Source organism: Arvicola amphibius, chromosome 2 (genome assembly GCF_903992535.2).
Source record: "Arvicola amphibius chromosome 2, mArvAmp1.2, whole genome shotgun sequence".
Classification (NCBI taxonomy): Eukaryota; Metazoa; Chordata; class Mammalia; order Rodentia; family Cricetidae; genus Arvicola; species Arvicola amphibius.
The window spans coordinates 184888499-184916121 of record NC_052048.2 but is presented as its reverse complement, the minus strand read 5'-3'; the positions used below and the strand labels follow the sequence as shown (position 1 = coordinate 184916121).

The 27623-nt window shown below is 42.4% G+C and overlaps 1 protein-coding gene across 2 annotated transcripts in view; it reads right to left on the bottom strand.

Moving 5' to 3' along the window:
• Nucleotides 1-27207, bottom strand: part of Trim24 (tripartite motif containing 24) — a 114730-nt gene extending 87523 nt beyond the window's left edge. The window contains exon 1 of one of the 2 annotated variants that reach the window (XM_038317980.2): nt 26570-27207. In XM_038317980.2, coding sequence (XP_038173908.1) covers nt 26570-26933 — 364 coding nt within the window. In that variant the 5' untranslated portion in view covers nt 26934-27207. The remainder of the gene's footprint in view (nt 1-26569) is intronic. The other variant, XM_038317981.2, reaches the window with a different exon arrangement.
• Between the last annotated feature and the right edge of the window lie 416 nt (nt 27208-27623).

Genomic DNA, 27623 nt, shown 5'->3' with positions numbered 1-27623 from the left:
CAAACAAACAAAAAAAAAAAAAACAAAACTCAAAACCCTTACCAGACATCCAAGTTTCATATTTGGTGGCATTCAGAATCACCAGAGCTATAAAGCCTTATTATACCACTGCTAAGGATTTAATGTTGCCAGCAGCCAAAGACATGACTGGAGTTATGACTGGAGACAAATTCTTATGCAATCAGTTATGCAACTGAGTGCAATTTCCTTATCTAAGAAAATTGCTTACATGGTTGATATCTTTGCCATCTTGAATGAGCTCTTTTCCACAATTCACCCTCCTCACCCCACCCCTCCACCCCTGAGACAGAGTGTCCTGTCTGTCTTGGAACTTGCTCTTGTACACCAGGCTGGCCTCCAACTCAGAGATCCTTCTGCCTCTGCCTCCTGAGTGCTGAGATTAAAGGGAGGTAGCACAACCACCTGGCAGCAATTCATTTTTTATCATCTGGCTGTATTCATGTCTGAAAAGTGCTTCAAACTGTGGTCTTGCTTTTTGATTAAATAAATGTGTTTTGAGTTCATCATGCCCCAAAACACTTGATGTTAAAACTTATCCTTGGGCTGGAGAGATGGCTCAGCTGTTAAAGGCTAGGCTCACAACAAAAATGCAGGAGTTCAGTTCCCAGCACCCACGGCTGTCTCTCCAGCAACCAAAAATTAAAAACAACAACAACAAAAAAACCTTATTCTTGACAACCATCTCACTTCAGTGTGAAACAGCAGAGCTTTCTTCAGTGCATCCAACTCACTGCAGTCGCAAAAACAGTCAACTGTTTAAAGTGCTTGCCTTTACAAAATTGACAGAACTTACGTTATTCATTACTTCTTGTAACTCTTGTGGCAGCATCTTCACTGCTAACATTTACCAGAGAATCACACAATGAGTTCTGATGATTTTTGGTGACTCCTTCAGTACTGACATTGAAACCCTGATCAACATAGCGGGAGCACCATCTGTTCAAACACCACAAACCTTTTCCCAAGATATGTTAAGCCTTTATTCTTTCTTTCTTTCTTTCTTTCTTTCTTTCTTTTGAATGAGTTAAATTTATTATTGTAAGGACCAAATGTAACATATCACGATTTGTCTGAAAGGATACAATCGTTCAAAATGAAAACTTCAGTTTCGGTAAAAAAAATAAATAAAAAAATAAAAATGGATGAAAATGGAATTTACATATTGTCTTATCTGCTTTCTTTGAGGAACATGACACTGAACCAGACAAAAGGATTATAATGATAATTTCTGAGAAAGAACACTTGCACATGTTTGCAGATGAAACTCCATCCTATTTTCCAAATCTCCTGACAGCCCATTTGCACTTTCCAGAAGCCCACTCACAAAGTTGAAGACGTTCTTATTCACAGAGATGCAGTGAGAACTGACTTCTCTACAGTGCCAGGTACACAATTCTGGATCAAGTGTTGCAGTCATACCCTGCTCTGTCTGAGACTGTGTTTCATCTTTCTCCATTTCCAACAACTACCTTTGTGAAATAGGAATTTCCAGCTTGTTGGTTATCAAGTCTCAATACAGCAGTAGACTTGCTGTGGAAGATGATCTTCTCTGTGCTCTTGCAAAGACTGCCCTGAGAATTTCTGGTCTGGTGAGAAAAAGCAATCTCAACCTTCTCAGTGACATTGGGTTTTTACTCATATTGCCACAAAATGTAACAATGTATTTCACTGTTAAGAGTGTTACTCACACTATACCATGCTTCAAGACAAAATCTCATTTATTTATAATTAGAAATATCACAATATATAATTACATATTGTTTTGTGATTAATCACTATGCTTTTATTATGTTCAACTTGTAATAATTAAAATGCATCCTGCTTATTAGATATTTGTATTATGATATAAACAATATCAAAATTATAGTTATAAAGTAGCAACAAGAATAATTTTATGGCTAGGGATCACTACCACAAGAGAAACTGTTTTAAAGGTCCCAGAATTAGTAAGTTTTAGAAACACTGGTCTACAGGGATGATCTTTCATTTTTTTATTATCTGTTCAGAGACATTCACTACTAACAATAGAGCACCACATTTTATGCTTGTATTTGCATCTTTGAAGTTTATTCCTAAATTAAGACTATGCAGTCAACAGAAAGTGAATTTTCAATTTTGCTAAATCCCTTTCCATGTTTATCACACAGCATTCCCATTGACAATATGGTAAAGTATCTTGCTTTCTTACAGTTCCACACAGCATTAATGCCAAGATAGAATAGTAGATCTTCTTTGGGGCAAATAGTATCTTTTTTTCCTTAGTATCTAAGTTATGACAGTCTTCTTTTTCTTCCAAGTCTTCTTGGTAAGTTCTTCCTAAAGCAGAGGCCACTGATGTGAGATTCCCCTCTTTATGCTATGAACATGTTTTATAAAGAAGTTGCAAGCTTGGTGGTAGTGGCACATGCCATTAATTCCAGCACTTGAGAGGCAGGTGTGCCAGCCTGGTCTACAAAAGCTAGTTCCAGGATAGGCTCCAAAGCCACAGAGAAACCCTGTCTCAAAAAACAAAAGCAAGCAAACAAAAATAAAGAAGCTGCTTTGGCCTATGGCAGGGCAGAAAATCCAAGCAGAGGTAAGAGGAGAAAAGAAGGTGGAGCCAGGCAGAGGCTGCATAGCTGTCGAAGGGGAGAGAAGCCAGTTAAACACCGAATAAAACAAGACACAGAAAATGAAGTAACAGCACGGCCACGTGGCAATACATAGACTAATAAAATGGGTTAATTTAATATTTAAGCGGTAGCTAGAAATACTCCTGAGCCATCGGCCAAACAGTATTGTAATTAATATAATTTTTGTGTGATTATTTGGGTCTAGGTGGCCGGGAAATAAAGGTACAGTCTCCGCCTACAGGCCACTGTGCTGCTAGGTGATTTTCTTACTCTACCATCCAAAGTGTAAGATGAAGAAAAAAGAAAATCTCATTGGATGGTAGTGGTGGTGCACATCTTTAATCCCAGCACTGAGGCAGAGACAGGCAGATCTCTGTGAGTTAGAGACCAGCAGAATCTACAGAATGAGTTCCAGGACAGCCAAGGCTACACAGACACTCTGTCCAACAAATAAATAAGTAAATTTAAAAGAAAGAAAGGAAGGTAAGAAAGAACGAACAAAAGAAAGAGACAGACAGGCCTCAAAGGGATCATCAGAAAAGTGGTAGAGAGACCATAATATCCAAAAAAGTCACATGACATGTGCTGAGGGACAATGGTTTGTACCCTCACAATTGTATTTTAATAAAAAGCTGATTGGCCAGTAGCCTGGCAGGAAGTATAATCGGGACAACCAGCGAGAAGTAGAGGTGAGGTGATGAGAACAGGAAAATTCTGGGAAGAAGTCCTAGTCTGCAGTTGTGACCCAGCCTCAGAGGAAGCAAGATGTGACTGCCTCACTGAACCTTAAGAACAGAATGGTGCCCAACGTGTGGACAACTGCATCAACAGTAAGCCTGAGAGAGCTTGGAAAAAGAATAGAACTAAGCACAGCTTACTGATAGCAGCATTCTCAGGTGGGCTGTTTGCCAGAAGCAAATGTGTCTCATTTAAGAGAAGCTTCCTGACTCAGCTTTAGCTGTAAAAACTTTGCAGCCCTTTAAAGAGGCTCTGCCACAAAACACTTAAATGGTATTTATGAATAGTGTACAGCATGCTTCTTGGTGGCACCACAGACCCTGAAACGTCACAGAGTTGTGGCAATAAACATGGCTCCGGCTGGTACCTCCGCCATGAGGCTGGAATCTCAGAAAGCTAAAAAATGGGCTGGATCCAGTCGTCAAAGCCACGGCTTTAATCCTAGCCATATTGCTTAGCAAATTAAAGACTCTTGTGGTCAGAAAAAGAGAGATATACAGCAAGGAGGATTCAAAGACGAAGAAAACCTCTAAATGGTTTACAGTATGTTAAGAATACATGCAGGATTGGGAGAGAAAAGAAAAAGGTTAAAGTCCTTAAAGTAAAAGAGTGTAGTTGGGTGTCGTGGCATACACCATTAATCCTAACACTTGGGAGACAGAGGTAGGCAGACCCCTGTGAATTCAAGGTGTGGTAATACACACCATTAATCCCAGCCACGTGGGAGGCAGGGGCAGGGAGAACTCTGAGTTCAAGGACAGCCTGGTCTACAGAGTGAGTTCCAGGACAAAGATACAGAGAAACCCTGTCTCAAAAAGCCAAAAATTAAAAAATAAAAATAAAAGAAATAGAGGTTAAAATAAAGCCACATAAAGATGAAAAATACACAGAGAGTCTGGATACTATATGTCATTATGTTCTCTTTGAGTTGTCTGAATGCTGAGGAAGGAGCAACAGCTGCTAAAAGATATTTGTTTATAAATGCTCCTAAATTAATCCAAGATAAGTATTTTGAAAATACCTTGACTTCAAAATTGAAGTCAAAAGGTATGTTACTTTGGAGAAGAGGTTTTGTTTTTGTTTCCACAGGAAATGAGAGGCTGTGGATCATTCTGAGTTAAGAAAAATCAGGTTTGATCAAGGAAGACCACCTGAGAAATAAATCTCTGGTAGGAGCAGATGGCTCAGATATAGAACTGTTCTACATCCAGAACAAATTCAAGACTACTGCCTGAGATGATCAAGCCTCACAGGATACTCTAGTCATGACTTGATGATAATTCTAAATTTTCTTTAGGTCCCCATAAGATTATCAGTGTCCCCAACCAGCAGGAAGTAGCCTGGAAAACTACACCCATATTCCAAAAAAATGGGCTATGGATATTTTCCTTTGTTTAGAATGTTGATTACAAGTTTTTTGTTATGGATAATGGTCAGGAGAAAAGCTAAACAAAGGATATTAGAATTAGAGTTCTTTTTCCTTAAACAGGGGGGGGGGGTGCTGTGGGACAATTATTTGTACCCTGTCAATTGTATTTAATGAAACGCTGATTGGCCAGTAACCAGGCAGGAAGTATAGGCGGGACAACCAGGCAGAAAGTAGAATAAGGACCAGACAGGACAGAAAAAAGAAAACCTTCAGACAACAGACATGTATTCAATGATACATAGATATTAGCTGTTATGTAAATGATAACCAAACTACAATCCATAGAACCACAGAGGTTAGGTATAGAGTAAGGGACTAGGGGTACACAAAGATCTCATTAGGAAAGAGAATTAGAAAATAAATAGCTATGGATGGATGGGGAGGTTTAAATAGGAATATCAAGTGGGTGGTAGAGGGGAGAACAGAATGACAGAGGGAAAATGGGGGGGAGACAGCTAAAATTTAGGGCCATTTGAGGTGTTCTATTGAAACCTATTACTGCAGAAGCATCCTAAAATATATACTAAAATGAAGGCAATTGAAATGAAATCTCCAAATAATGGGGGAGACAGCCCCCAACAGGACATCTCATCACCAAATGAAACTTCCAGTACCAGGACTGGGTTACAACTAAACGAGTTGCTGGCAAAAGGGTCCCATGAAAACTCCCAAACAACCTAGGCTGATACCAAGACTATAGGTTGCTTCACAAACTGACAGCAAGGCCCTATTGTTGAAGACATCTACACAACTCACTCAAATGGAGAAGTCAAGCTGATGCCTTCACCACAATAGAACTTTCACTCCTACGTTCTAGTGTCTTTAGTACAGGAAGGTAGTCTGCATGTTACCAAAGAAAAAAACGTAAACACCAAGATAGCCACAAACCCTTTGATCTATAATTGGTGACTTGTCTGCAAGATATGCTCAGGCAATGGTGGCATAAAACTTGTGAGAGTAACCAACCACGCATATCTGATTTGACTTAAGGTCCACTCCATGAGATAGAACTCACACAGACAACTGATCCTGGGTGACCAAGAACCAGAGACCAGACAGCTTAGGGACCTAGGGAAAAAACAAATACTAATGTTCTTAAAAGAAAGTAGCAACAAAATGACTCCTAATGACATTCTGTTATACTCATAGATCAGTAGTACCTTGCTTAACCATCAGAGTTCTCCTGAAACAGATGGAAACAAGCCATACAATTAATATACATAGCCCTAATGGGATATCTCCACCATATCCTCTCCCTCGGGTCTCAGGGAACCCCGTTGAAGAGGCAGCAGAGAGAACATTAAGAGTCAGAGTGAATGAAGGACACCAAGGAAACAAGGCCCTATATCTAAATCAACAGGGTCAATACGCTGAGAACTGATACACAGGGCCTGTACTGGTATACACTAGACTGCGTTGTAGGAAAGGAAAGGGGGGCACATGCCCCCAATCCCTAACGCTGAAGCCATCTCTAATTGATAAACACTTCCAAATGAAAATTTAGTTTTCTCCAAGGAAGTCTCACTGTGGAAACAAACTACTCTTCAGCTGCATGTTCAGCAGTAGATGGCCAACAGAAAATGAACTAACAGCATCTCTGGAGGGTCCTTGCTTCATAATGTCCTGCCAGGCTTTTACTTTTCCTTCCTTCTGTCCGTGTATCCATCCATCCATCCATCCATCCATCCATCCATCCATCCATCCATCCATCCACCCACCCACCCACTCACCCACCCACAGGGGCAGTGTTTCTGTGTAGCCCCTAGCTATTCTGGAATTCACTCTGTAGATCAGACTGGCCTCTGCCTCCCAAGTGCTGGAATTAAAGGTGTGGCCTTTAAACTGGCCTTTCTTTTTTAATTTTATCTTATTTATGTTTTTTTCTTCTCTCTTTTTACTCTACAGATCCTCTGAGTATAATATTATGGCTTCCAGTTTAGTGTTTTTATGGGATTCCTAAGTGTTCAAATGAGTGGGTCTCTGTGTCTGTATCTGTTTCTTCTGACTTTTCTTGGGCTCTTTGTCTTCTGTTTGTTTTGTCTTATCCTAAAGTTTTTGTTTTTTCTTATTTTATTATCCCTTAGAAGTCTGTTTTCTAATGAGAGAAAGGGGTGGACCCAGATTGGGGGTGGAGATGGGGAGAAGAACTGGGAGGACACTGTAATCAAGTCATACTATGTGAGAAAAAAAAATCTACTTTCAACGAAAAGAGGAAAAAAGATAAGTCACATGACAATGAAGTCTACAGCAGGAAACATATAAAGAACATATACCTGTATAGAGATATAGACTCTAGGAATCTCATGGTCTCTTCCTGGTAATATAAGAAGAAATCAGGAAGATAGGTTGGAGCTGCTGAAATCAGCAATTGCCAAACATAAGATCCCCAGGGCTCAAGAAAATACAAATCAACAGGAGGATAAGCATTTGAAAAATTTTTGAAAACTATGTTTAAAAAAAAGAAAGAACATGAGGTAATTTGACTTATGTTTATGATTTATGGCATTAAAAAAAGTATTTTAAAAGAGGCAGGCAAAAGCATCTTGTCCTAAGTACTGCCATTTTGACTTCAGACTCCATTTTACCTGCAGAGTGAAATTAAGTTCAGGTTCCCAAACCCCAGGGGAGCTGGGAACTTTCCATTGGCTGACCAACCACCTCCCTAAACCATAGAAATAGCCGTTATACATCTTTAGTTTTCTAGAAACATCATGGCTGTTCCTAACAACAGAAAGAACAAATAAATCTGATTGGTTGGACTGAAAGGCTTGCATTGTATGTTAGTTGATAATGATGGAACACACAAGGAAAGTCCCTAATCTTTGATTTCTGATTGGTGAAAATTATAGCTGTAATGTGGCAAAAATTTGTTTGTGATTTTGTGCGTGTGCGTGCTTATAAACCCTGATTTTGCCCTTACTTGGTGCTGTCAGGAGAAACAGCATTGTCTCTCTCCTTCCTTGTGGTGCACAACGAACTAGGTATAACAATTTGTATATCCTATGTTTAATATGTACCTATTATAGTACTAGTATATCTGGTACATAATAAATTACATAAACATAAAAATATTTAAAAGGATAAAAAAAGTTTTTTGAGATCTCTTAAAATCCTATTTTTTAATGTGTTTCTGTGGTTGTTTGTATGTGTACCACATGCTTATATGTAATCAAGATGGCCAAAAGAGGGCATCAGAATCCCTGGACCTGGAGCTACATACATGCAGTTGGGCTATCCAATTTGGGTGCCAGGAGCCTCAGTCCTTTGCAGGAACAGCAATGACTTTGACCACTGAATCATCTCTCAAGCTCCCAAGAGATAACATTTTTAAATGCCATGTTAACAATGATAGCTTCTTACTAATTCCAAGCCACCAAATGTACTTAAAGCGTGGTTCCCAAACAAAGAAACTTGCTAGTTTTCAGATTCTTGACCCCACTTCCCCCTTTGGTCACTGCTCCTAAGCTTACAGTGAACTGCTAAGTGCCTATGAGGTGCCTGCTATGCCACTCTAATGCTGCTCTGCCTAGACAAATGTTATCATCATCATAGCTGGGATAAGGCCTCAAGGACTGAAAGAAATCAAGGCTGGTAGAAAAACGTACTTATCAATTCCATATAGCTGATACTACAAAGCACAAATTGGATAGCAGCTAGGAATTAGTTGTACTGGATGGTTTTAATCCCAGCTCTTGGAAAGCAGAGGCAAGCAGATCTCTGAGTTCAAGGTCAGCCTAATATACAGAACAATTCTAGAATAGCCAGAGTTACTCACAAAATGGTTATAGCTTTCTATAGAGCACATATCTCCTTGTCAGCTAATTGTGTATTTAATTCCCAGGAACACCAGGCTGTCATCTACTATGAGCAGCCCTGATTTCTCTGGGCTCTGCTTCTGTAATATCCCAAACTGGTGAGGAGTCAAGCCATCAGCTCAACCTTCAGTACAGATCAAATGGAAGAACTCCTTATTTACTTGCTTCACTTTTTCTCTGGGCGGAGGAAGGAACAAACAAACAAAAAGGTCCAGGGTGGTCTTGAACTCATTCTCTAGTTTTAGTCTCTAAATTGTTAGGATCACAAAGCATGCACTATCACTTCCTGCCACAATCACTTTCCATGGAGCTGTCCATGTGTTCTGTACCATGCAATGTAGGGACTTCCAAGGCTACTAAAACTGAGGGGCTTTTGTAAGCAACCTCCATATAGGAATTCCCATGAAGTGAGACTATATGTTTTATGACAGAGGCTTAGAAATGGTTAACCATAACCTTAAATCGTTTTATTTAAAAAACAATTATCAAGTTCCATAAATCTGTTTACCCAAAACACGTATAAATGATAATTTGGAAGTTTGGTAAAGCAAACTAACCAAACAAAACAAAAATAGAGATTATAATATATAAAGGCGTGTAACTTCAGGGCAACTGTAGTGTTTGATAAGTTGAACATTATGACAGTTTTTTTCCCCCTAAACTACATAAAACTACCATTAGAGTTTGTGGCAGCCTCAACTGCTCCCTTCAACTGAGAAGTATCGCATACCTAAAGTACTAAAGGCCAAACTCAGGGCTGTGCACAGCAAGTGTCCTACCACTGAGTTCAACTCCTAGCCCTTCAATCGTTACATCCAAAGTTAATTTCTAATAAAAAGTTCTATTTTTCCCTCACCTCCATTGTTGTTGTTTTTATTATACACTATGACTCCCCATCTCTTCTGAAGACTACTTTTTAGTGTATATCAAAAATGCAGGGCCAGACAGGAATTGAACTCGGGTAATAACATTTGCCTTAATACTCATGTGTTTGGAAACAAAACAAGCAAAACCCAAACCAAACCAAACCAAACCAAACCCAGGTGTCGCGACTGTAATCCCAGAAAGAGGTGGGATGGGGTGGGGTGGTGGTGATCAGAAATCCAGGTGGTAACTGTAACCAGAGGATGGGGGTGCTGAAGGGAAAGAGCCCCAAGACAAGATCTCAAAAACAGTAACAACAAAGACCTCCAAAAACCCTGAGCTGGGGGCTGGAGAGATGGCTCAGAAGTTAAGAGCAGCAGCTACATGTTAGTTCATATACTAATCCCAGCACTCAGGAGGCAAGAGATTAATAGTTTAAGGCCATCCATGGCTACATAGACAGCTGGAGAACATTTCTGGCTACACTGCTAATTCAAGGCTAGTATGGACTACAAAAAACAAAAACAAAAATAGTGCCAAAGTAATACTTTAAAAAAAAATCATGTGGGACCCAAATATCACTAATCACTAAAGAAATTTTAAACTTTACCTCTTTAAATGCTACTAATTAAGAAAATCAACTTCTGGGTATGATGTGCATGTCTTCATACCAGCACTCAGAAGGCAAAGGCTAGCAGATCTTCTATGAGTCAGGCCAGTCCGCTCTACAAATCTAATTCCAAGACAGCTATGGCTACATAAAGACTCTGCCAAAAAAAGAAGTGGGGAGAGGGGGGAGAAGAGAAGAGTGAAGAAGAGAGAAAAGAAAAAAAATGAACAGACGGAGCTGGAGTTGGAGAGATGAATTGTACCACAGAGCTGTAACAATAAAAACAGCATGGTAGTGGCATAAAGACAGACATGTTAATCAAATTGAAGACGAAAACAAGAGTCCACACACCTATGAACACCTGAATTTTGATTAAGAAGCCAGAAAGACACCCTAGAAAAGGACAGCATTTTCAGCAAATGATACTGTGTAAACTGGTTGGCTTCAGGTAGAATAATCCAAATAGAGCCATACTTAACTTATCACCACTCCTGCATAGAACTCAAGTCCAATGGATTTCAAACACCTCAACATAAGGGCAGATACACTGAATCTGATAGAAAAGAGTAGGAAATGGTCTTAAATTCATTGGCACAGAAAGGACTTTCTGCACAGAACACCATTAGCACAGGCACTAGGAAAAATTAATAAAATGACCTCAAGAAGTAACCCAGACCCCAAAAGACCAGTCTGTTTGCACTTATATATGGATATCAGCTTTTAAGCTTTCAATAGGTGTGCTACAATCTGAATAACCACCAAGTTGAGGGACTTAAGTAAAGGACCAGGGAGGGAGGAAAGGATCACCAGAGGAAGGAGCAAATAAAATCAAGTGTTATGGAAAGGTAAAGGGGAAACTAGAATAGGATTAAACAGGGAGAGGGATGGGAGAAAAGTAAAAGAGGGAATACAGAGAGAAACAACTAATATCAGAAAAATCATATGGAAACCTACTACTGTAGAATAGTGGTTTCAACCTGTGGGTTGCGACCCCTTTGGGGGATTAAACCACTCTTTCACAGGGATCACCTAAGACTAGCAAAACAGATATTTACATTATAATTCATAACAGTAGCAAAATTACAATTCTGAAGTAGCAAAGAAAATAATTTTATGGTTGGGGGATCACCACAACATGAGAAATTGTATTAAAGTGTCTAAGTAAAAGGAAGGCTGAGAAACACTGCTATAGAAGCTTCCGAAAATATATACATATATGTAAGAAATCTAAATGGAATCACCAAATAATAGGGGAGACAATGCTCCAACAAGATACATCAAAATGTCCCAAAATGCCAAGTGAAATCTCCAGTGTCAGGAATGGGTTACATCGTGCCAAATCATTGGCCAAAGGCGTCCCATGGAACAACCCCTCAGCCTAAACATCACTTGCTCTTGCCAAGGCTTGGTTCCTCTCTACAACCTGATGGTAAGGCCTCTAGCTGAAAACAACACTTACTTATGTCATTGAACATGGAAAAATCTAGCAGATATTTCATTCCTACTGACTAGCATTCCTGGTCTTGGCACTCTGAATGGAAACAGAGGAGAAAGGTGATTGATCATCAATATCACCCAGCTACAAACGGTTTTATATTTTAACTTGAAATATGTTTACTTAGTAAAACTATGAGTCTGAAGCGTGGCACAGTCTTATGTCAGCACTTGGGAGGTAGAAGATAAAGAATTTGAGACCAGCCTGAGCTGTGGAATAATTCTTCTGTATACTGTGAATATGTATTGCTCTCATTGGTTACTAAAGAAGTTGACTGGCCAATAGCTGAACAGGACAAGATTAGATGAGCTAAACTGAGAATGCTTTTGACTGTATTCTGACAAAGCATGCTTGGATTCAGAGGGTGGAGCCAGTTACTAGCCAACCTAAATTAACCATAGTGGTCTGGAAGACTGCAGACAGATAGGAAACAGGAAGTAGTGAGGTGGGGCTGAAAGAAGACCTCAGTCTTTCTGAAGGAAGGAATGGAAGAGTTAGGAAGTCACTGGTGGTTGCTCCCCTGCTTCTGATCTTTCATGGTTTCACTCTGATATCTGACTCCTGATGTTATATTGATAAAGAATAATTAGATTAGGTAACATTTCATCCTTTTGGGGTCTTTGATGGAGTTAAATACTAAATAGTAAAACTTATAGTTTTCCTTAGTTATAATAAAAAGTAAATTAGGTATAAAACTTTAGACTCACTAAGATAAGATAGATTAATAAGAATAATTTCTCTAATTTTGCCATATGCAAATAGACTGGATATTGTAACTGTAATTCTTAACTGTTTTTGTTGAAAAGTTAAACCTTTCTTTTTAATTAGACAAAAGGGGGAAATGTTGTGGATTAATCCTTCTATATACTGTTAATACGTATTACTCTTATTGGTTAATAAAGAAGCTAACAGGTCAGTAGCTGAACAGGATCAGGCTAGGCTTGAGAGCCAAACTGAAAATGCTGGGAAGAAGAAGGGCAGAATTTGGAGTTACCAGCCAGATGCAGATGTAGCAGGAGATGAATGTGCCATGCTAAAGATACCACCATATGGCAGAGCATAAATATAGAATATGGGTTAACTTAAAATGTAATGTAATTAGCCTGAGATAATATCAAGCATTTATAATTAATATGTAGTGAGGAGCTGTGGGCAGGCCTGCTTTTCATCCTGCCTGGCTCCCGGCCACCCGTTAGCTTATGCTCCAAAATAACAACACACAAATTGTATTCTTTTAAATACTGCTTGGTTCATTAGTTTCAGCCTCTTACTCACATCTTGACTAACCCATATCTAATAATCTGTGTAACACCATAAAGTGGTGTCTTACCAGGAAAGATTCAGCATGTCTGACTTGGCGGCGGCTGGCTTCATCGCATCTGGCTCACTGAGGAGAGGCATGGCAGTCTGTCCCAGAGAGGAGAGGCGGGGCAATTGTCTGAGCCATCTACCTCACTTCCTTTTTCCTGTTCTGTCTACTCCACCTATCTAAATCTTGCCCTATCAAAGAGCCAAGGCAGTTCATTTATTAGCCAATGAGAATCCTCCATCATTTCCCCTTTTTCTGTTTAAACAAAAAAGAAAGGCTTTAACTTTAACATAGTAAAGTTACATATAACAAAACAGTTATCAAGTAGGAATTACAGTCACAATATTTATATCTACTTTATCTTTTATCATAACTAAGGAAAACTATAACTATCTATTTATTCTTCAACTCCACCAAAGACTCCAGAAGGACACAATATTACCTAGGTGAACAAGAAGTAAGCTACTTCCAAAACTCTAGAAATGACAGAGACATCTCGCTGCCTGGACAGTCACCCAAAGTTTCTCTGTACCGTTGGGGCATCCATCTTCAGCCTACAGGCCCATAGTTTCCAGCAGACATTTCCATAAAGCAGGAAATTTCAAAGGCAGTTCAGTCAGTATCTGCTGTGTCCTGTAGAATGTCTCACAGACTCTTTCATGAATCAGGAACCCCAAAAGATCATCTCACTTTTAGGCAAGTTCAGCAGTCTTCTCTCTGAGGGTTCTCTATGTCCAGTTTATGCAATAGTCCAGGCAAGAGCAGTTTCTTGTACAAATTGCTGTCAAACTCCATACGGAGCCTCTTTGATGCCCATCTTCCTCTTGATGTAGATTGGTGCTGCCAGGAGCAGACATGTCTCATTGTCATGAAAAATCTAAGTCATTAAAACATTAAATGCCACATTCTATAGTCTTTGAAAGATATTAGGAATGCCTATCTAACTGAAATATATCTCTATATAAATCTAGAAAATCTAACTACCATGACTATAAGCTTTAATATTATTGATGATTATCCATTAACAACCTATATTTCTTAATTATACATTACATTTTTAAAATGAACTACACAATCACAATACCTTAATCAAGATCAGAAACACAAATACGTATAACAAAATTAACCTTAAATTTAAATCTCTAAAGCAAAATCCACATTAATGCAAATTATTCATATCTATATCATATCCCCCTTTAAATGTAAAAGAACATTTATAAACAATATTTGGGAATATGGGCACAGTTATTTCTCTTCAAACTGCTTCCTGCTGAATGGGGACACTGTTAATCAAATCTTTCATGGTGTAACCTGTGTGCCAGGTTCATCTCAGTCGGCAGTTGAGCGAAGTAATTTTTTGAGGGTGTTCACAGCAACCTTTCAGGAGGGCGTGATCTATCATACCATATTGGGATAGAAGCAATCCATATGGTCTCATTTTCTGTAAAAACAAAAGAAGAATCTCTTTTCCAAAGTATCATATCCTTAGATCCAAATTCTGAAGTCAAGGTATTTTCAAAATATCTATGTTGGATTAGTTCAGCAGCATTTATAAACAAATATCTTTTAGCAGCTGTTGCTCCTTCCTCAGCATTCAAACAATCCAAAGAGAGCATAATAGCATACAGTATCAAGGTTCTCCGTATATTTTCCATCTTTGTGCAGCTTTGTTTTAACCTCTATTTCATTTATTTTTACTTTTATTTTTTGAGACAGGTTCTCTATATATCTTTGTCCTGGAATACCTTAGACCAGGCTGTCCTTGAAGTCACAGAGATCTACTTGCCTCTGTCTTCCCAGTGCTGGGATTAAAGGTGTGTTCTACAACACCTTGAACTCACAGAGATCTGTCTGTCTCTGCCTCACAGGCATTGGGATTAAAGGCGTGTGCTACCACACCTTGAAGTCACAGAGGTCAAACTACCTCTGCCTCCCAAGTGTTGGGATTAAAGGTGTGTACCACCACAACAAACTACTTCCTTTTTTTCTTTTTTACTTTTAAGAACTTTAACCTTTAGCCTGCACATATTTTTTAACACATTGTAAACCATTTAGACGTTTTCTTCAACTTTGAATCTTTGTTTTACTGTATATCTCTCTTTTTGTGACCACATGAGTCTTTAATTTACCAAACAATATCGGTAAGACTAAAGCCATTGCTTTGTCAGCTAGATCCAGCCCATTCCTTAGCTTTCCAGCCTCTGGCAGAGGTACTGGCTGTAGCCATGTTTATCACCACAACCCTGTAGCGGTTCAAGGTCCTTGCCAGCAAGAAAGCTGCAACAGTGTTAAACAACACTCAAAAGCTCAATAGTCAGGACCACCTGCTTGAAAGAGTCAGAGTTTGCACTGGCAGGATGGCCCAGAAAGCTGGCATTTTAAAACAGCACAACTTTTTTCCTGCGACAGCTGAAAATCGAAAAGAATGCGGTCGGTTTTTCATCAACACCTTTTAAGTGTTTCGTGGCAGGAACTCTTAAAAGAGCTGCAGGGTTTAGCAGCTAAAGCTGAGTCAGGAAGCCTCTCTTAGATGAGAGCGTTTGCTTGTCTCTTGCAAGCAGAGCCAGCCCTAGAAATTGCTACGACCAAGAAAACATGCTTTACGCTATTCTTTCCCAAGCTTTCTCAAGCTTTCTGTGGATTCAGTTATCCACATTGGGCGCCATTCTGTAGTGAGGAGCTGTGGGCAGGCCTGCTTTTCATCCTGCCTGGCTCCCGGCCACCCGTTAGCTTATGCTCCAAAATAACAACACACAAATTGTATTCTTTTAAATACTGCTTGGTTCATTAGTTTCAGCCTCTTACTCACATCTTGACTAACCCATATCTAATAATCTGTGTAACACCATAAAGTGGTGTCTTACCAGGAAAGATTCAGCATGTCTGACTTGGCGGCGGCTGGCTTCATCGCATCTGGCTCACTGAGGAGAGGCATGGCAGTCTGTCCCAGAGAGTAGAGGCGGGGCAATTGTCTGAGCCATCTACCTCACTTCCTTTTTCCTGTTCTGTCTACTCCACCTATCTAAATCTTGCCCTATCAAAGAGCCAAGGCAGTTCATTTATTAGCCAATGAGAATCCTCCATCATTAATATAAGCCTTGGTGTGTTTATCTGGAGGCTGCTGGTGGGACAGAAAATTGTGACAATAGATATTGTTTGATTCATGATATTTATACTTAGAAATTCGTGAGAAAAATGATGTTAATGAAGTAAACCTTATTCCAAGCATATGAAGGACTCACTAAGGTCTAGAACACCAATTCTGGGGGTTCTTGACCTTCTTCTGGCCTCAGTGGTCACTATGCATAGAGTGCATAGATATCCTCTTAGGGCCTCCAACGGCATCAAGCATGCATGTGTACAGACATACATGAAAGACAAATACAATCATGCAAAAAAAATTATTTTTAAGTACGAGTTTGAAAGAAGAGAACCTACATGGCCACACAATGCTGGTTCTAGAAGCAATCATCACTAAATAAAAATCTCAGTCCTAGGGTTTTGAGATGGCTCAGTGGTTAAGAGACTCTGCTATTTTGTCAAAGAGGGCCATATGGATAATAATTTGACTCTTAGCAACCTTACTGGACAGATCATTGTCATTTGTAACTCTAGTTTGAAGAATCCAATACCTTCTAGCCTCTACAAGCATTGTACTCTTGTACACACACCCACAAAGAGACACACTCATATAGAAATCCTCCCCAAATATATGATCTTGCTGTTCCTCTAGGTTGCACACCAGATGTAGATAATAAGACTTTACTGCTAGGCCAGCTTTGGTGGTATATGATTTTAATCCCAGCAATTTGGGAGGCAGAGGTAGGTGGATCTCTGTGAGTTCCAGGGTAGCCAGAGCTATGTAGAGACCCTATCTCCAAGTACATACATACATACATACATACATACATACATACACATACATACATAAAAGGGAGGCAACACAGCAACAACAAAACCTCTACTACTGATGACACCATACACTTGAGTTCCAAGACATAAGAGAAATCAAGCTGGAACTGAGCTAGAAACTTCCTCCCTTTCTGGCTAGGCTATCAAGTGCCAGAAAGTGCTCTAAAGGCTGCTGGGGGGGGGGGTTGGGGTGGGAGAATCTCACTGAGCTGTGAACTCTACAAACTACAATATTAATCTGCCTGGAATGATGCCCAATTGCAACCGTGGCATGACTGTTCTAAGGGAACCAACTGCCTTCTGTTAGGATTTGAGGCATATTCCTTAAGACGGAATCTATGCCTCCTAATACTGGAAGCCTACTAAAAATTCATCCTTGTTAGGTGTGATAACACATGTATTTACTCCCAGAACTCGGGAAGCCAAGGCAGGTGGATCTCTGTATGCTCCAGGAAAGTTTATAGAGTAAGACCCCATCTCAAAACAAAAACAAAACCACCCATGCTTGGGTAAATCATAAACCCAAAGGAGTATGGAGCACTTACTATTCTTGGTTAGTAAATACCCATAGTATAAAAGTGCCTACTAAATATCCTATCTATAGAAACAAGTGCTATTTAGTCTTAATCAAAGACTGCAGTGAACCATAGTGCATAAAGACTCACAGCTGCAGAAGAAGCAGAAGAATATAAGTATAAATGATGGGCATGGGTTCAGCCCTAAACAAGACATTTATATAACCCACTCTAAACTTTAGGAACACCAAGGAAAAGAGGGCAGAAAAAATTCAAGAGTTAGAAAACAGAAATCCTGCAAAATGCATAGACACGGCCAGAAACTAACAGCAGCTGTAGTTACAGGTACGGGACCAGACCTGTCAACAACCAACCATGAATGGGGGAGGAACCCAGGAGAACCCCTACGCTTTCTGCTACTATTGACTACTGACAATTCTAGAAATGGAAAGTCGTCTTCAGTTGCATACTTACTAGTGAGCCCACAAACCTCTGGCCACAAAGACGGTCCCTGGTTAAATTCAATGGGTTACAAAACAATACAGAAAGTCATAAACATGGGAAAGAGACATGTAGAAAAGAAGGGAGACTGACAGAGATTGGAGGCAGGTAACAACAACAACAACAAAAAACCCTTGGGCTGGTAAGATGGCGGAGCAGGAAAGGTGCTTGCCGCCAAGCCTGGTTATGAGGGATTTCAATCCTCCTGAGACTATATGATGGGAGGGGAAAACTTCAAAATGTAAGTCATGGGAGATGCAAGAACACAAAATGTTAAAACTAACAAAATCTTTAATAGCTAGATATTATGGTTCACAGCTGTAATCCTAGCTAGCAGTTGAGGCTGGGGAAGGAAGATCAATCACCACAGATCCAATCAAGGGCAGCTTGGGCTAGAAAGAACTTACTTTAAATAATAAGTAACTTTAAACCTTTACACAGGGGTTCATTTTGTCTTTTCCTTAGTATAAAAACATATTTTTATTTAAACGTTTCCTTTTTTTTTTTCACTTGTTTCTAACATGGTTTCTCTGTGATAACAGCTCTGGCTGTCCTGAAACTCGCTCTGTAGACCACGCACACATTATACATACATACATACGAGCAAAACACACATTAAGAAGAACATGGGGGAGGGGGAACAAAAAGAAACCTTAAAATGTGCCTAAGAATTAAGAACTGGGGGCTTCATGGTAGTGTGTGATTTTATTCACAAGGCTTATTCCCCAGCATCAATATAAGCATTAAGTATTACATACATATATAACTTAAGAACTAAGACTTATCTTATCTGGGCCTGATAGAGCATGCCTTTGAAACCAACACTCAGGAGGCAGAGGCCAGCCAGGGTTTACATAGTGAGTCGTGTCTCAAAAACAAGCAACAAATAAGATTTTCCAGATAGTGTTGGTGCATGCCTTTAACTCCAGCACTCAGTAAGCAGAGGCAGGGGGCTCTCTCATGAGTTCAAGGCCAGCCTGGTCTATAAAATGACTTCCAGGGGCTGGAGAGATGGCTCAGAGGTTAAGAGCACTGACTGTGCTTCCAGAGGTCTTGAGTTCAATTCCCAGCAACCACATGGTGGCTCACAACCATCTATAATGAGATCTGGTGCCTTCTTGGGTCCTGCAGGCATACATGCAGCAGAACACTGTATACATAATAAATAAATAAATCTTAAAAGAAAAGAAAAAAAATGAGTTCCAGTACAGCCAGGACTACGCAGAGAAACCGTGTCGAAAAACAAACAAACAGAAGAATAAGATTTAAGTTATACCTGTACTACCTTTCCAGTAAATAAGCCTCTTTGAAACAAGCTACAGTGAATGATCTGATATTCCACCTTACCTGCAACCTAATAAAGTAGCCCAAGTTTCTTTCACAGATGGCGAGCAAAGGCAACTCAAGGATCCGACAAATGGGCAGTTTATTATGAATAACAATAGCATAAACTTGAGTATTCTGTGAGAGGGTAAGGGTGTGCAGAGGTTCCTCCATCTAGTAGCCTTGCAGAAGCCATTTTAGGTTTGACTAGAATTTGATCTCCTTGATAGAAAGCCCAGGGGAAAATTACTAAACTCAGTTCTAGGAACCTGAGACCAAGATGCCCCAGCTAGTTTATGCCTGGTCCACCTAAAGAGATGGATATGCTGCCTCCTTGTGTTCTGACTGGACCAATGAGAAATGTGAAAGGGGCTAGAGAAAATGGTTCTCCGTGGAGGAGAGGTCAGGAGGCTGATGCTATTACATCTGGTCCTTTCTCTCCTGCTTACACTGAGGCACGGGGCGGCCAGACATGCTTTGTCTGAGGCTGTGAGGCCATCATCTGCTCTCCCCTTGAGAGAAGTGAAGTGGTCCCTTTCTCCACAAGTGATTTATATAATCAGAAGACCCAAAACACTCCCTTTTAGGACAGGACCTTATCAGTCTGTCGGAGACTTTATACACACACGATGACTTGGGGTGATTGCCAGGACCTCCTGGCTACCCTGACTATAGCCAAGGAAACCCAAATCTGGCTGGAAAGTAGTAGGCTCTGGGGCTGGGTAGATGTAAAGATGGGCTTTGCAAACTCCATTTTAAAGAAGGGGTTTCATCTTAGGCTATATAATGAGCAGGGGCTGGTCTCAGCTCTAGAAATATGCTGCAATAGCGGAAACTGAAGGGATACCCTAAGAAATCACCAATTAAGGAACAGAGTCATAAAATTTAACGAGGTACAGATGTTCCTAGGAGAAATCCTGTCCTTGAAGATACCTTGCCAGTAATTTATAGCTGTTAGTGTTTTGCGCCCCAAAACTGACCAATGGTTTCAGAAAACTACCTTATCCTATGCCTTCCTTACCCAATCCCAAGATGATAGGACATCAACTCCCCTGATTATGGCGTTTCCCCTTTAAAAGTTCTCTCTTCCCAGGTTCATGGCCATACCACGCTGGGGTGCTGGAAAGGGGTGGTTCTAACTCAAGTTTGTACATTAAAGACCCTCACGTAACTTGCATTGGAAACCGGGCTCCGTGAATTCATTTGGGGGTCCATAATTTAGGCATAACAGGACACTTCCCAAAGTAGAGAACCTTCTACTTTGTGAACCCTCCCATCAACTGGACTCAGTTGGGACTCTAATACCAATGAAGGTAAGGAGGTACTGGAAACTTCTTGCCAAACATCATTGTGAGAATTAAAAGTGGCAACCATAAAACCTACCAACTTATCCAAGGTAAGTCAGGATTCTCAAGAACATGATGACAAAATTGCCCGCCGAGTTACTGGAAAAGCCCTCTGAGGCATAAAGGCTGTTGACCTCCATAAGCCTAGATGCCCTAGATAACTGGTGAGCCACTAATATTACCGTTGCCATGCAGTTGTTCCCAAATAAGGAGGAAGTTGCAGAAATTAGAGGGTGTGATAGTATGAATGTAATTGGCCCCCATAGGCCCATTGGGAGTGGCAATATTAGGAGGTGAGGCTTTGTTGGAGTAGGTGTGGCCTTATTGGCTGAAGTGTGTCACTGCGGAGGTTTCCTATGCTCAAGATACTGCTCAGTGTCTGAATCCTGTTGCCTTCTGATCAAGATGTAGCCAGTACCATGTCTGCTGACGCTCCCCACCATGATGATAATCAACCGAGCCTTTGAACTGTAAGCTGCCACCTCAATTAAATGTTTCCTTTTCTAAGAGTTGCTGTGATGGTGTCTCTTCACGGCAACAGAAATCCTAACTAAGACAAAGGGATCTGAAGGGATGAACAGATGTCAACTTTTCAAAGATAGGAAAAGAAGCTCTCCCAATGTGGTGATGGCTGCAATGAGAAGAAACAGACCAGGAGAAAGGATTCAAAAACTCACCAACATTGTTTGATGAAGTCCCAAGAATGGAATTTAGACAAAAATATCCATAAAGCAGTGTATACTCCAGTGTATAGATGACCTCCTCATATCTTTGACCATTGAGGAGGATGTAGACAGGCAACAGAAGGCCTTTAGAATCTCTCCAAGCCCTAGGGTACAGAGTCTCACCAAGAAGGTTCAGCTGTGTATCCCTCAGGTCATATAACTAGGCTACAACCTAGAGGAAGGAAAGCATTTGCTGTCCTACAATGTATTTCAGCCATCCTGAAAATCCTTGCTCCCATATCGAGAAAACAAGTACAGGAATTCCTAGGGGAATCGGGTATTGCAGGTTACAAAAATGGATTTGCTGAGATAGCCAAGCCCTTATATGTCAGCACAAGTGGCACAAAACTTTTGGAATGAACTGAGACTAAGCAGAGGGCCTTCTTCGAAGTCTTGAAAAGGTCCCTGGCCCTTTCAGATGTTTACTAAGCCCTTCTACTTGTGGATGTGGATGGAGCTGGAGGCATTCCCAAAGGGGACCTCATGAAAACTCTGGGACCCTGGAAAAGACTGGTGGCCTATTTGTCCAAGAGACTTGATCCAGTTGCAGTTGGATGACCAGCATGTGTAAGAGATATAATTGCCACCACCCTGCTGGTAAAAGCAGCTGAGAAATTAACTTTACTTAGGGCAAGAACTGTTCCTGGCAACCCCAAATTCTATTGAAGCCCTCTTGGGGAACCCAAGAGATACCTAATGCCTGGAGTGGGGTGAAGGGACCCAATACAAAGTCCTGCTTCCGGATCAACTCTGCATGTCACCCCTTGACTCAGTCTCCTGTGGGATGATGACCAGACAGAACCTCTGCATGACTGTCTTGAAGTGACAGACTGTGACAAACTTAATTCAGTCTATCAGGCCTTCAAGATGGTATCAGGTATGCAGGAGTAGCAGTAGTGACCCAAGATAAGACTATCTAGGCACAATCTTTAAGTAGGAGAACCTCAGCTCAACAAGCTGAGCTTTTAGCTTTGACCCAAGCATTCTACTGGGGGAAAGACTATGCTGTCACCATACATGCTGACAGGCAATATGCTTTCACCATGGCCCAGGGAAAAGAGAACTTTTTCAGCAGAAAAAGTAACCAAAAACAGAGAAGAAATAGCCCTATTAGAAGCTATCTAGTTACCCAAGAGGGTAGCCACTGTCCATTGCAAAGAACACCACAAAGGAGATTCCACAGAAACCAGAGATAATAGAGCAGCTGACTTGGCTGCCCAAGAAGTAGCCCTAGAAGCATGAGGGCCTCTCCAAGTCTTAGATGTCCTGCCAGAACCCAACTTATGAGACCACTCATAATGCATACCAGCAGAAACTGACTATGAAAACAAGAACTAGCCATACAGGATAAAGGATGGTAGGTGTTGCTGAATGCAGATCCATCCTTCCCATGAGTTTGGGAAGGTGATGGGTTATGGACCTCCACCAAGCCACCCACCTAGGAGTCACAAAAAACTGTTGAATTCCTCAGACCCAGGGATTATGTTCCCAATTTGAAAGTTTAATTAAATACACTTTAGATGTGCCACTTGTACTCAGGCAAACCCCAATGGGAGAAGATCCCACAAAGGATCCAGGCTTGACGAAATGAGTCTGGGGAACATTTGGAGTTGGACTTATTTTGGCTATAAATATTTGCTGGTGTCTTGAGATGCATGGAGGCCCACCCTACCAGAGAGTGCTCCAATAGTTACTAAGAAACTTCTTCAGAAAATAAATCATAGGTTGAACTGCCCCTAGCTTTGGGGGTCCAGCAATAACCTTGCCAAAGAGTCTTAAATTCTGACAAAGGTATTAATTGGAAATTGTATTGTGAATATAGGCTAGAGCTCAGGTCAAGCAGAAAGGATGAATAAAACTCTTAAAGAGACTCTAACTAAACTGATCCTGGAAACTGGTGATCCTCTCTTTGCCCTGCTCAGGGCCCATTGTACTCCTTACTAGAAGGGAATTACTTCTTTTTGAAATTATGTTTGGGGAACTACTTCCCATCTTCCCCAAACTCGGAGCTATTCTCCAAACAGAAATGTCTAATCATTCCCTTCTCAAATACTTGTAGGCTTAACAGGAACTTGCCAGGCCATTGACCATACAGTGAAGAGAATCCGCCCACCAGTTCCCACCAGACTTGGTTTGGATAAAGGACCCTGGAAACTGAAACTGTATGGAAGAGACTATCCAGTCATCCTCACCACTCCAACTGCAGTCCAGCCGGGTGGTGGTGGCGCCGGCCTTTAATCCCAGCACTTGGGAGGCAGAGGCAGTCGGATCTCTGTGAGTTCAAGACCAGCCTGGTCTACAAGAGCTAGTTCCAGGACAGGCTCCAAAGCTACAGAGAAACCCTGTCTTGAAAAACAAAACAAAACAAACAACAACAACAACAAAAAAAGCCAACTGCAGTACAAGCAGCTGGTGTCATCCCTTGGAGTTATCACTCCAAACTAAAAAATAAAGAGCCACTAAGGACAATGACAGATTGACTGTCTGTCGCTTGGACCTCAGACTCCTTAAGACTCCTCAGACTGACCAGAGTTTACTAACCCAGGATACACTATTCCTATAAGCCCCAAACATAGACATGGGAACTCAGAAAAATCAGGGATAAGACTCTCTCATGTCCTTTCCAGGGTTAAAACAATATGAATCTATCAGGTTGTGAAGACTAGCTAGAAAAAAGGCCATCAGGAATTACAATTTTATGCATACCCTACCAATGGTGAGTTACCCTGCCAAGGACAAAGTATCTACCTGCATATTGTCCTCAAGTTATAATCTTGCTGATTCTTCACCTTACAATAGGCTTGCTCAAACACCCAATGAACCAATATTCGCCTAGAAGACAGCATATTCTTTCATGCCCGTGAAGCTCCCTACCTGGCTTGCTCGACTAAGCATGCCTCCTCTAATTCACTGAAAAGTCACACTCCTAACTCTCTGTATGCTGGTCTATGTTATCCTGTACATATATGCCTATAATGGAGAAGAGAGGAAAGCTCAACCTGGCCTTGTCTCAATGTTAAAGGTCAAACAGGCCCCAATTCTAGTAGGGACAGTAACAGCCAGTGCAGCTGCCATAGGCACCTCAGCCTTGATTGTTGGGAATCAAAACTTTAGGGAACTCCCAGATACGCTCAGACTTACATCATTTGAAGAAATCTATTTCTAGGCTAGAGAGCCAAGTTGCCTCCCTTGCAGAGGTAGTCCTACAGAATTGAAGGAGGCTACATCTACCTTTTTTATGAAACATGGCAAGGTTTTGGGAGAAACTTGCAGTTTCAGTGCCAACCAATCAGGGATAATTAGGAAAACCTTGCCATGGTCAGGGAAAACCTTAAAGAAAGGAGACACAGATCAGATAATTGTTATCAGTTCCTTGTTTACCTGGTCCCCAAGAATGACCACCCTACTGTCAGCATTAGCCTGTTGATTCTTATTCTGATTCAGCTAACTGTGGGACCCTGCATCCTCAACTTCATGGCCAATGTATCAGAGAATAAACTGTTAAGCTACTGGCTCTTAAACCAGCCATGCCCCGGCTAGAACAGGTCATTGTTTCAGCTCATGCCCACAGAACCAACCAGGGAAGGTGACAGGGCAAGATAGTGCAGAGGTTCCTCTAAATCTTGTATTATTGCTGAGGCCATTTGAGGCTTACTAGAGTTTGGCCTCCTTTTGAAGAATCTTGTGGAAAATTACCAAACTCTTCTAAGAACCTGATGTCAAGATGCCCAGCTAATTTATGTTGGCTTCTGTTAAACTGTCTGCTTGTGCAAAGCTCCTCCTCCAGAAAACTGCTTATCTCAGCTTCTGTGAAACTGCTTGTTTGTAGTACCCCCCCCACACACACACACACTCCCCTCAACTGCCAGGCAAGGTAACAGGATGTGGTTTTTGCCTTTAAAAGCTGTTTGCTCAGCTGGGCAGTAGTGCATGCCTTTAAGACCAGCACTTGGGAGACAGAGGCAGGCAGATCTCTTGAGTCAGAGGCTCCAAAGCAACACAGAGAAACCCTGTCTAGAGAGGGAGAGAAAAAAAAAAACCTCTTTGCTCTATAAAGCAGTGGTTCTCAACCTTCCTAATGCTATAACCCTTTACTACCGTTCACCATGTTGTGGGGACCCCCCAACCATAAAATGCTCTTGTTGCTACTCCATAAGTCTAAGTTTGCTACTGTTATGAATTATAATGGGACCCCTATGAAAGGGTAGTAAGGGCGAGGGATCGTAACTCACAGGTTGAGAACACAGGTTACATTTGCACCCTGAATACCTAGGTGTAGTCCCAGTCAACTGATATAAAAACCTTCAATTGTCTATAGATTATGTCTGAGGGTCTCCGCATAACAATAGAGACCCATGGTAAATAGTTTCCTATAACTAAAGACTGTTCTCAGAGCTAAGTGAGTCTAAGACAACAATCCAAGCCCACAAGTGCATCCCGACCTACTGTAATTATTTAACTTATTAATTCAAAGCAGTTATTCCCAAACAGATGTTAAAAGTGGCTAGCCATTAGGTGTGATGGCTCATGCCTGTGCCCCTTATGCTCCTCTCTCTGGAGAGGCTGAGGCGGGAAGATTGCTAGTTGTGAACAAATTTGGGCTGCTACATAAGCCAAACAACACACACACACACCAGCAAACAAAAAAACCACGAACAGAAACAGATTTCTTTTCTCCCGTTACTTCGTATTTCTAAAAGACATCAATCTGCCCAAATATTTGCAGTATTAAAAGTTAAAAACTTCAAGCGTTCTCGCAAAAAAAAAAAAAATGTTCTTTAAATGCTTTAAACCTGTTAGCATAAGCAATGGGAACTACCTGTCAAAAACTAATTACTCAGTAACACCACAAAAGAGAAAGTAACTTCCAACTACTGCGTACAAAACACTTTGGAAGTCTATTTACTTTCTGTCCTTTATAGTGTCGCTCAAAAGAAGATCTCCGAAAGCGGCAGACAACAAAACTCCTTCTCCCGGTTCCTTTGTCCCCAACGGAGGGGCTAGAGGAGAGGGAACTCATTAAGGTAAAGGAGCCCCGAACGCACAAGATTCGAAACAGACGGCCACCAATCTGCAATCAATCATCAAAGAAACTCCCCATCACTTCATCTCCATCCCTCCCTCCCTCTCCTCTCCCGGTGCTCGCAGAACCCGGGTGGACACTAGCTGATCTGGATCATATGCACCCGGACAAAGCTTCGCGGAGGCAGCGGGGAGCTGCAAACTCGCCGCAGTCGTCAGAGCGCCTCAAAAGTGAGGGACCGCCAAGTCGCTCGGCCAGCCGGGGGCCCTCTTCTCTCCTCCCCAGTCGCGTGACAGCGGGTCGCGCCCGCCACCTCGCGGGCCCCTCTCACCTTGGGTAGCGAAGGGCGAAGGACCACCGGCCGGGGAGCCCGGGGCGGGGGCGGGGACGGGCGCGGGTGGAGGGGTCTCTGCCGAGCCCAGCGCGGGCGCCGTCAGCATGAGGTAGCGCTGGGGCGCGGGCAGGCAGCGCTGGCAGAACGAGTGCAGGCAGGGCAACAGCTTGGGCGCTCGGCTCTGGATGTTCTGGTGGCACACGGCGCAAGTGTCCAACAGGTTGAGCCGGGCTGCCTCGCCGTCGTTCTCGGAGTCCGGGCCCTGCCGGCTCTCGGCCTCGTTCTCCCCGCTCGGTGCCGCCACTGCGGGGCCCCCGGCCGGAGCCGCCGCCGCCGCCGCCTTCTCCACAGCCACCTCCATTGTCCTGCGGCCGCCGCCGGGGAAGCGGGAGCGCGCTCACCGCCCGCCGCCCCCGACGACCTCCGCCGCCTCCCCGCTTCTCCGCCTCAAGAGAGGCCGCGCGGACTCGCGGAGGGAGCGCAGGGAGGAAGCCGCCACCCGAGTGGCGCGGCCGGAAGACGCGGAGCTGTCAACGGGTACCGGTTCCCGCACCGCGACGCCGCCGCGCGGGCCGGCAGGCAAACCGCCGCCGAGACGCTCGAATCCGCCCAGCGCGCCCTCCCGCGCCCAGCAGCCTTTCTCTCGGGCCCCTTGGACCACCGCGGGCCCCGCCCCCACCTCCCTCTCCCAGCAACCGCGGCGACAGCCAGCGGCGCGCCAGCCAATGGTCGCCGCGCCTACCCGGGGGGCGGGGCCTGCGGGAGCCCGCGAGGCTCGGACGGCCCCCGCGGGAGGCTGGGAGTGGGCGGGGCCAGCCCCGCTCCGGACGCCGAGGGCCGCGGCCGCTGATTGGCCCGCTGTGTGTGTCTCTGCTCTGAAGATAGTAAAGGGATCGTTTGTTAAGGAGCCGGAGCAGGCGCCTGGTTCGGCCCGCAGCTGTGGCCCCGCCTAAGGGGCGGGGCTCTCCACCTTGTCTCCCAGCCTGGTTAATTAAGAAACTGCTTGGAAAACTGCTCCTACAACACCAGACGCGAGCTGTCAGAGGAGAGT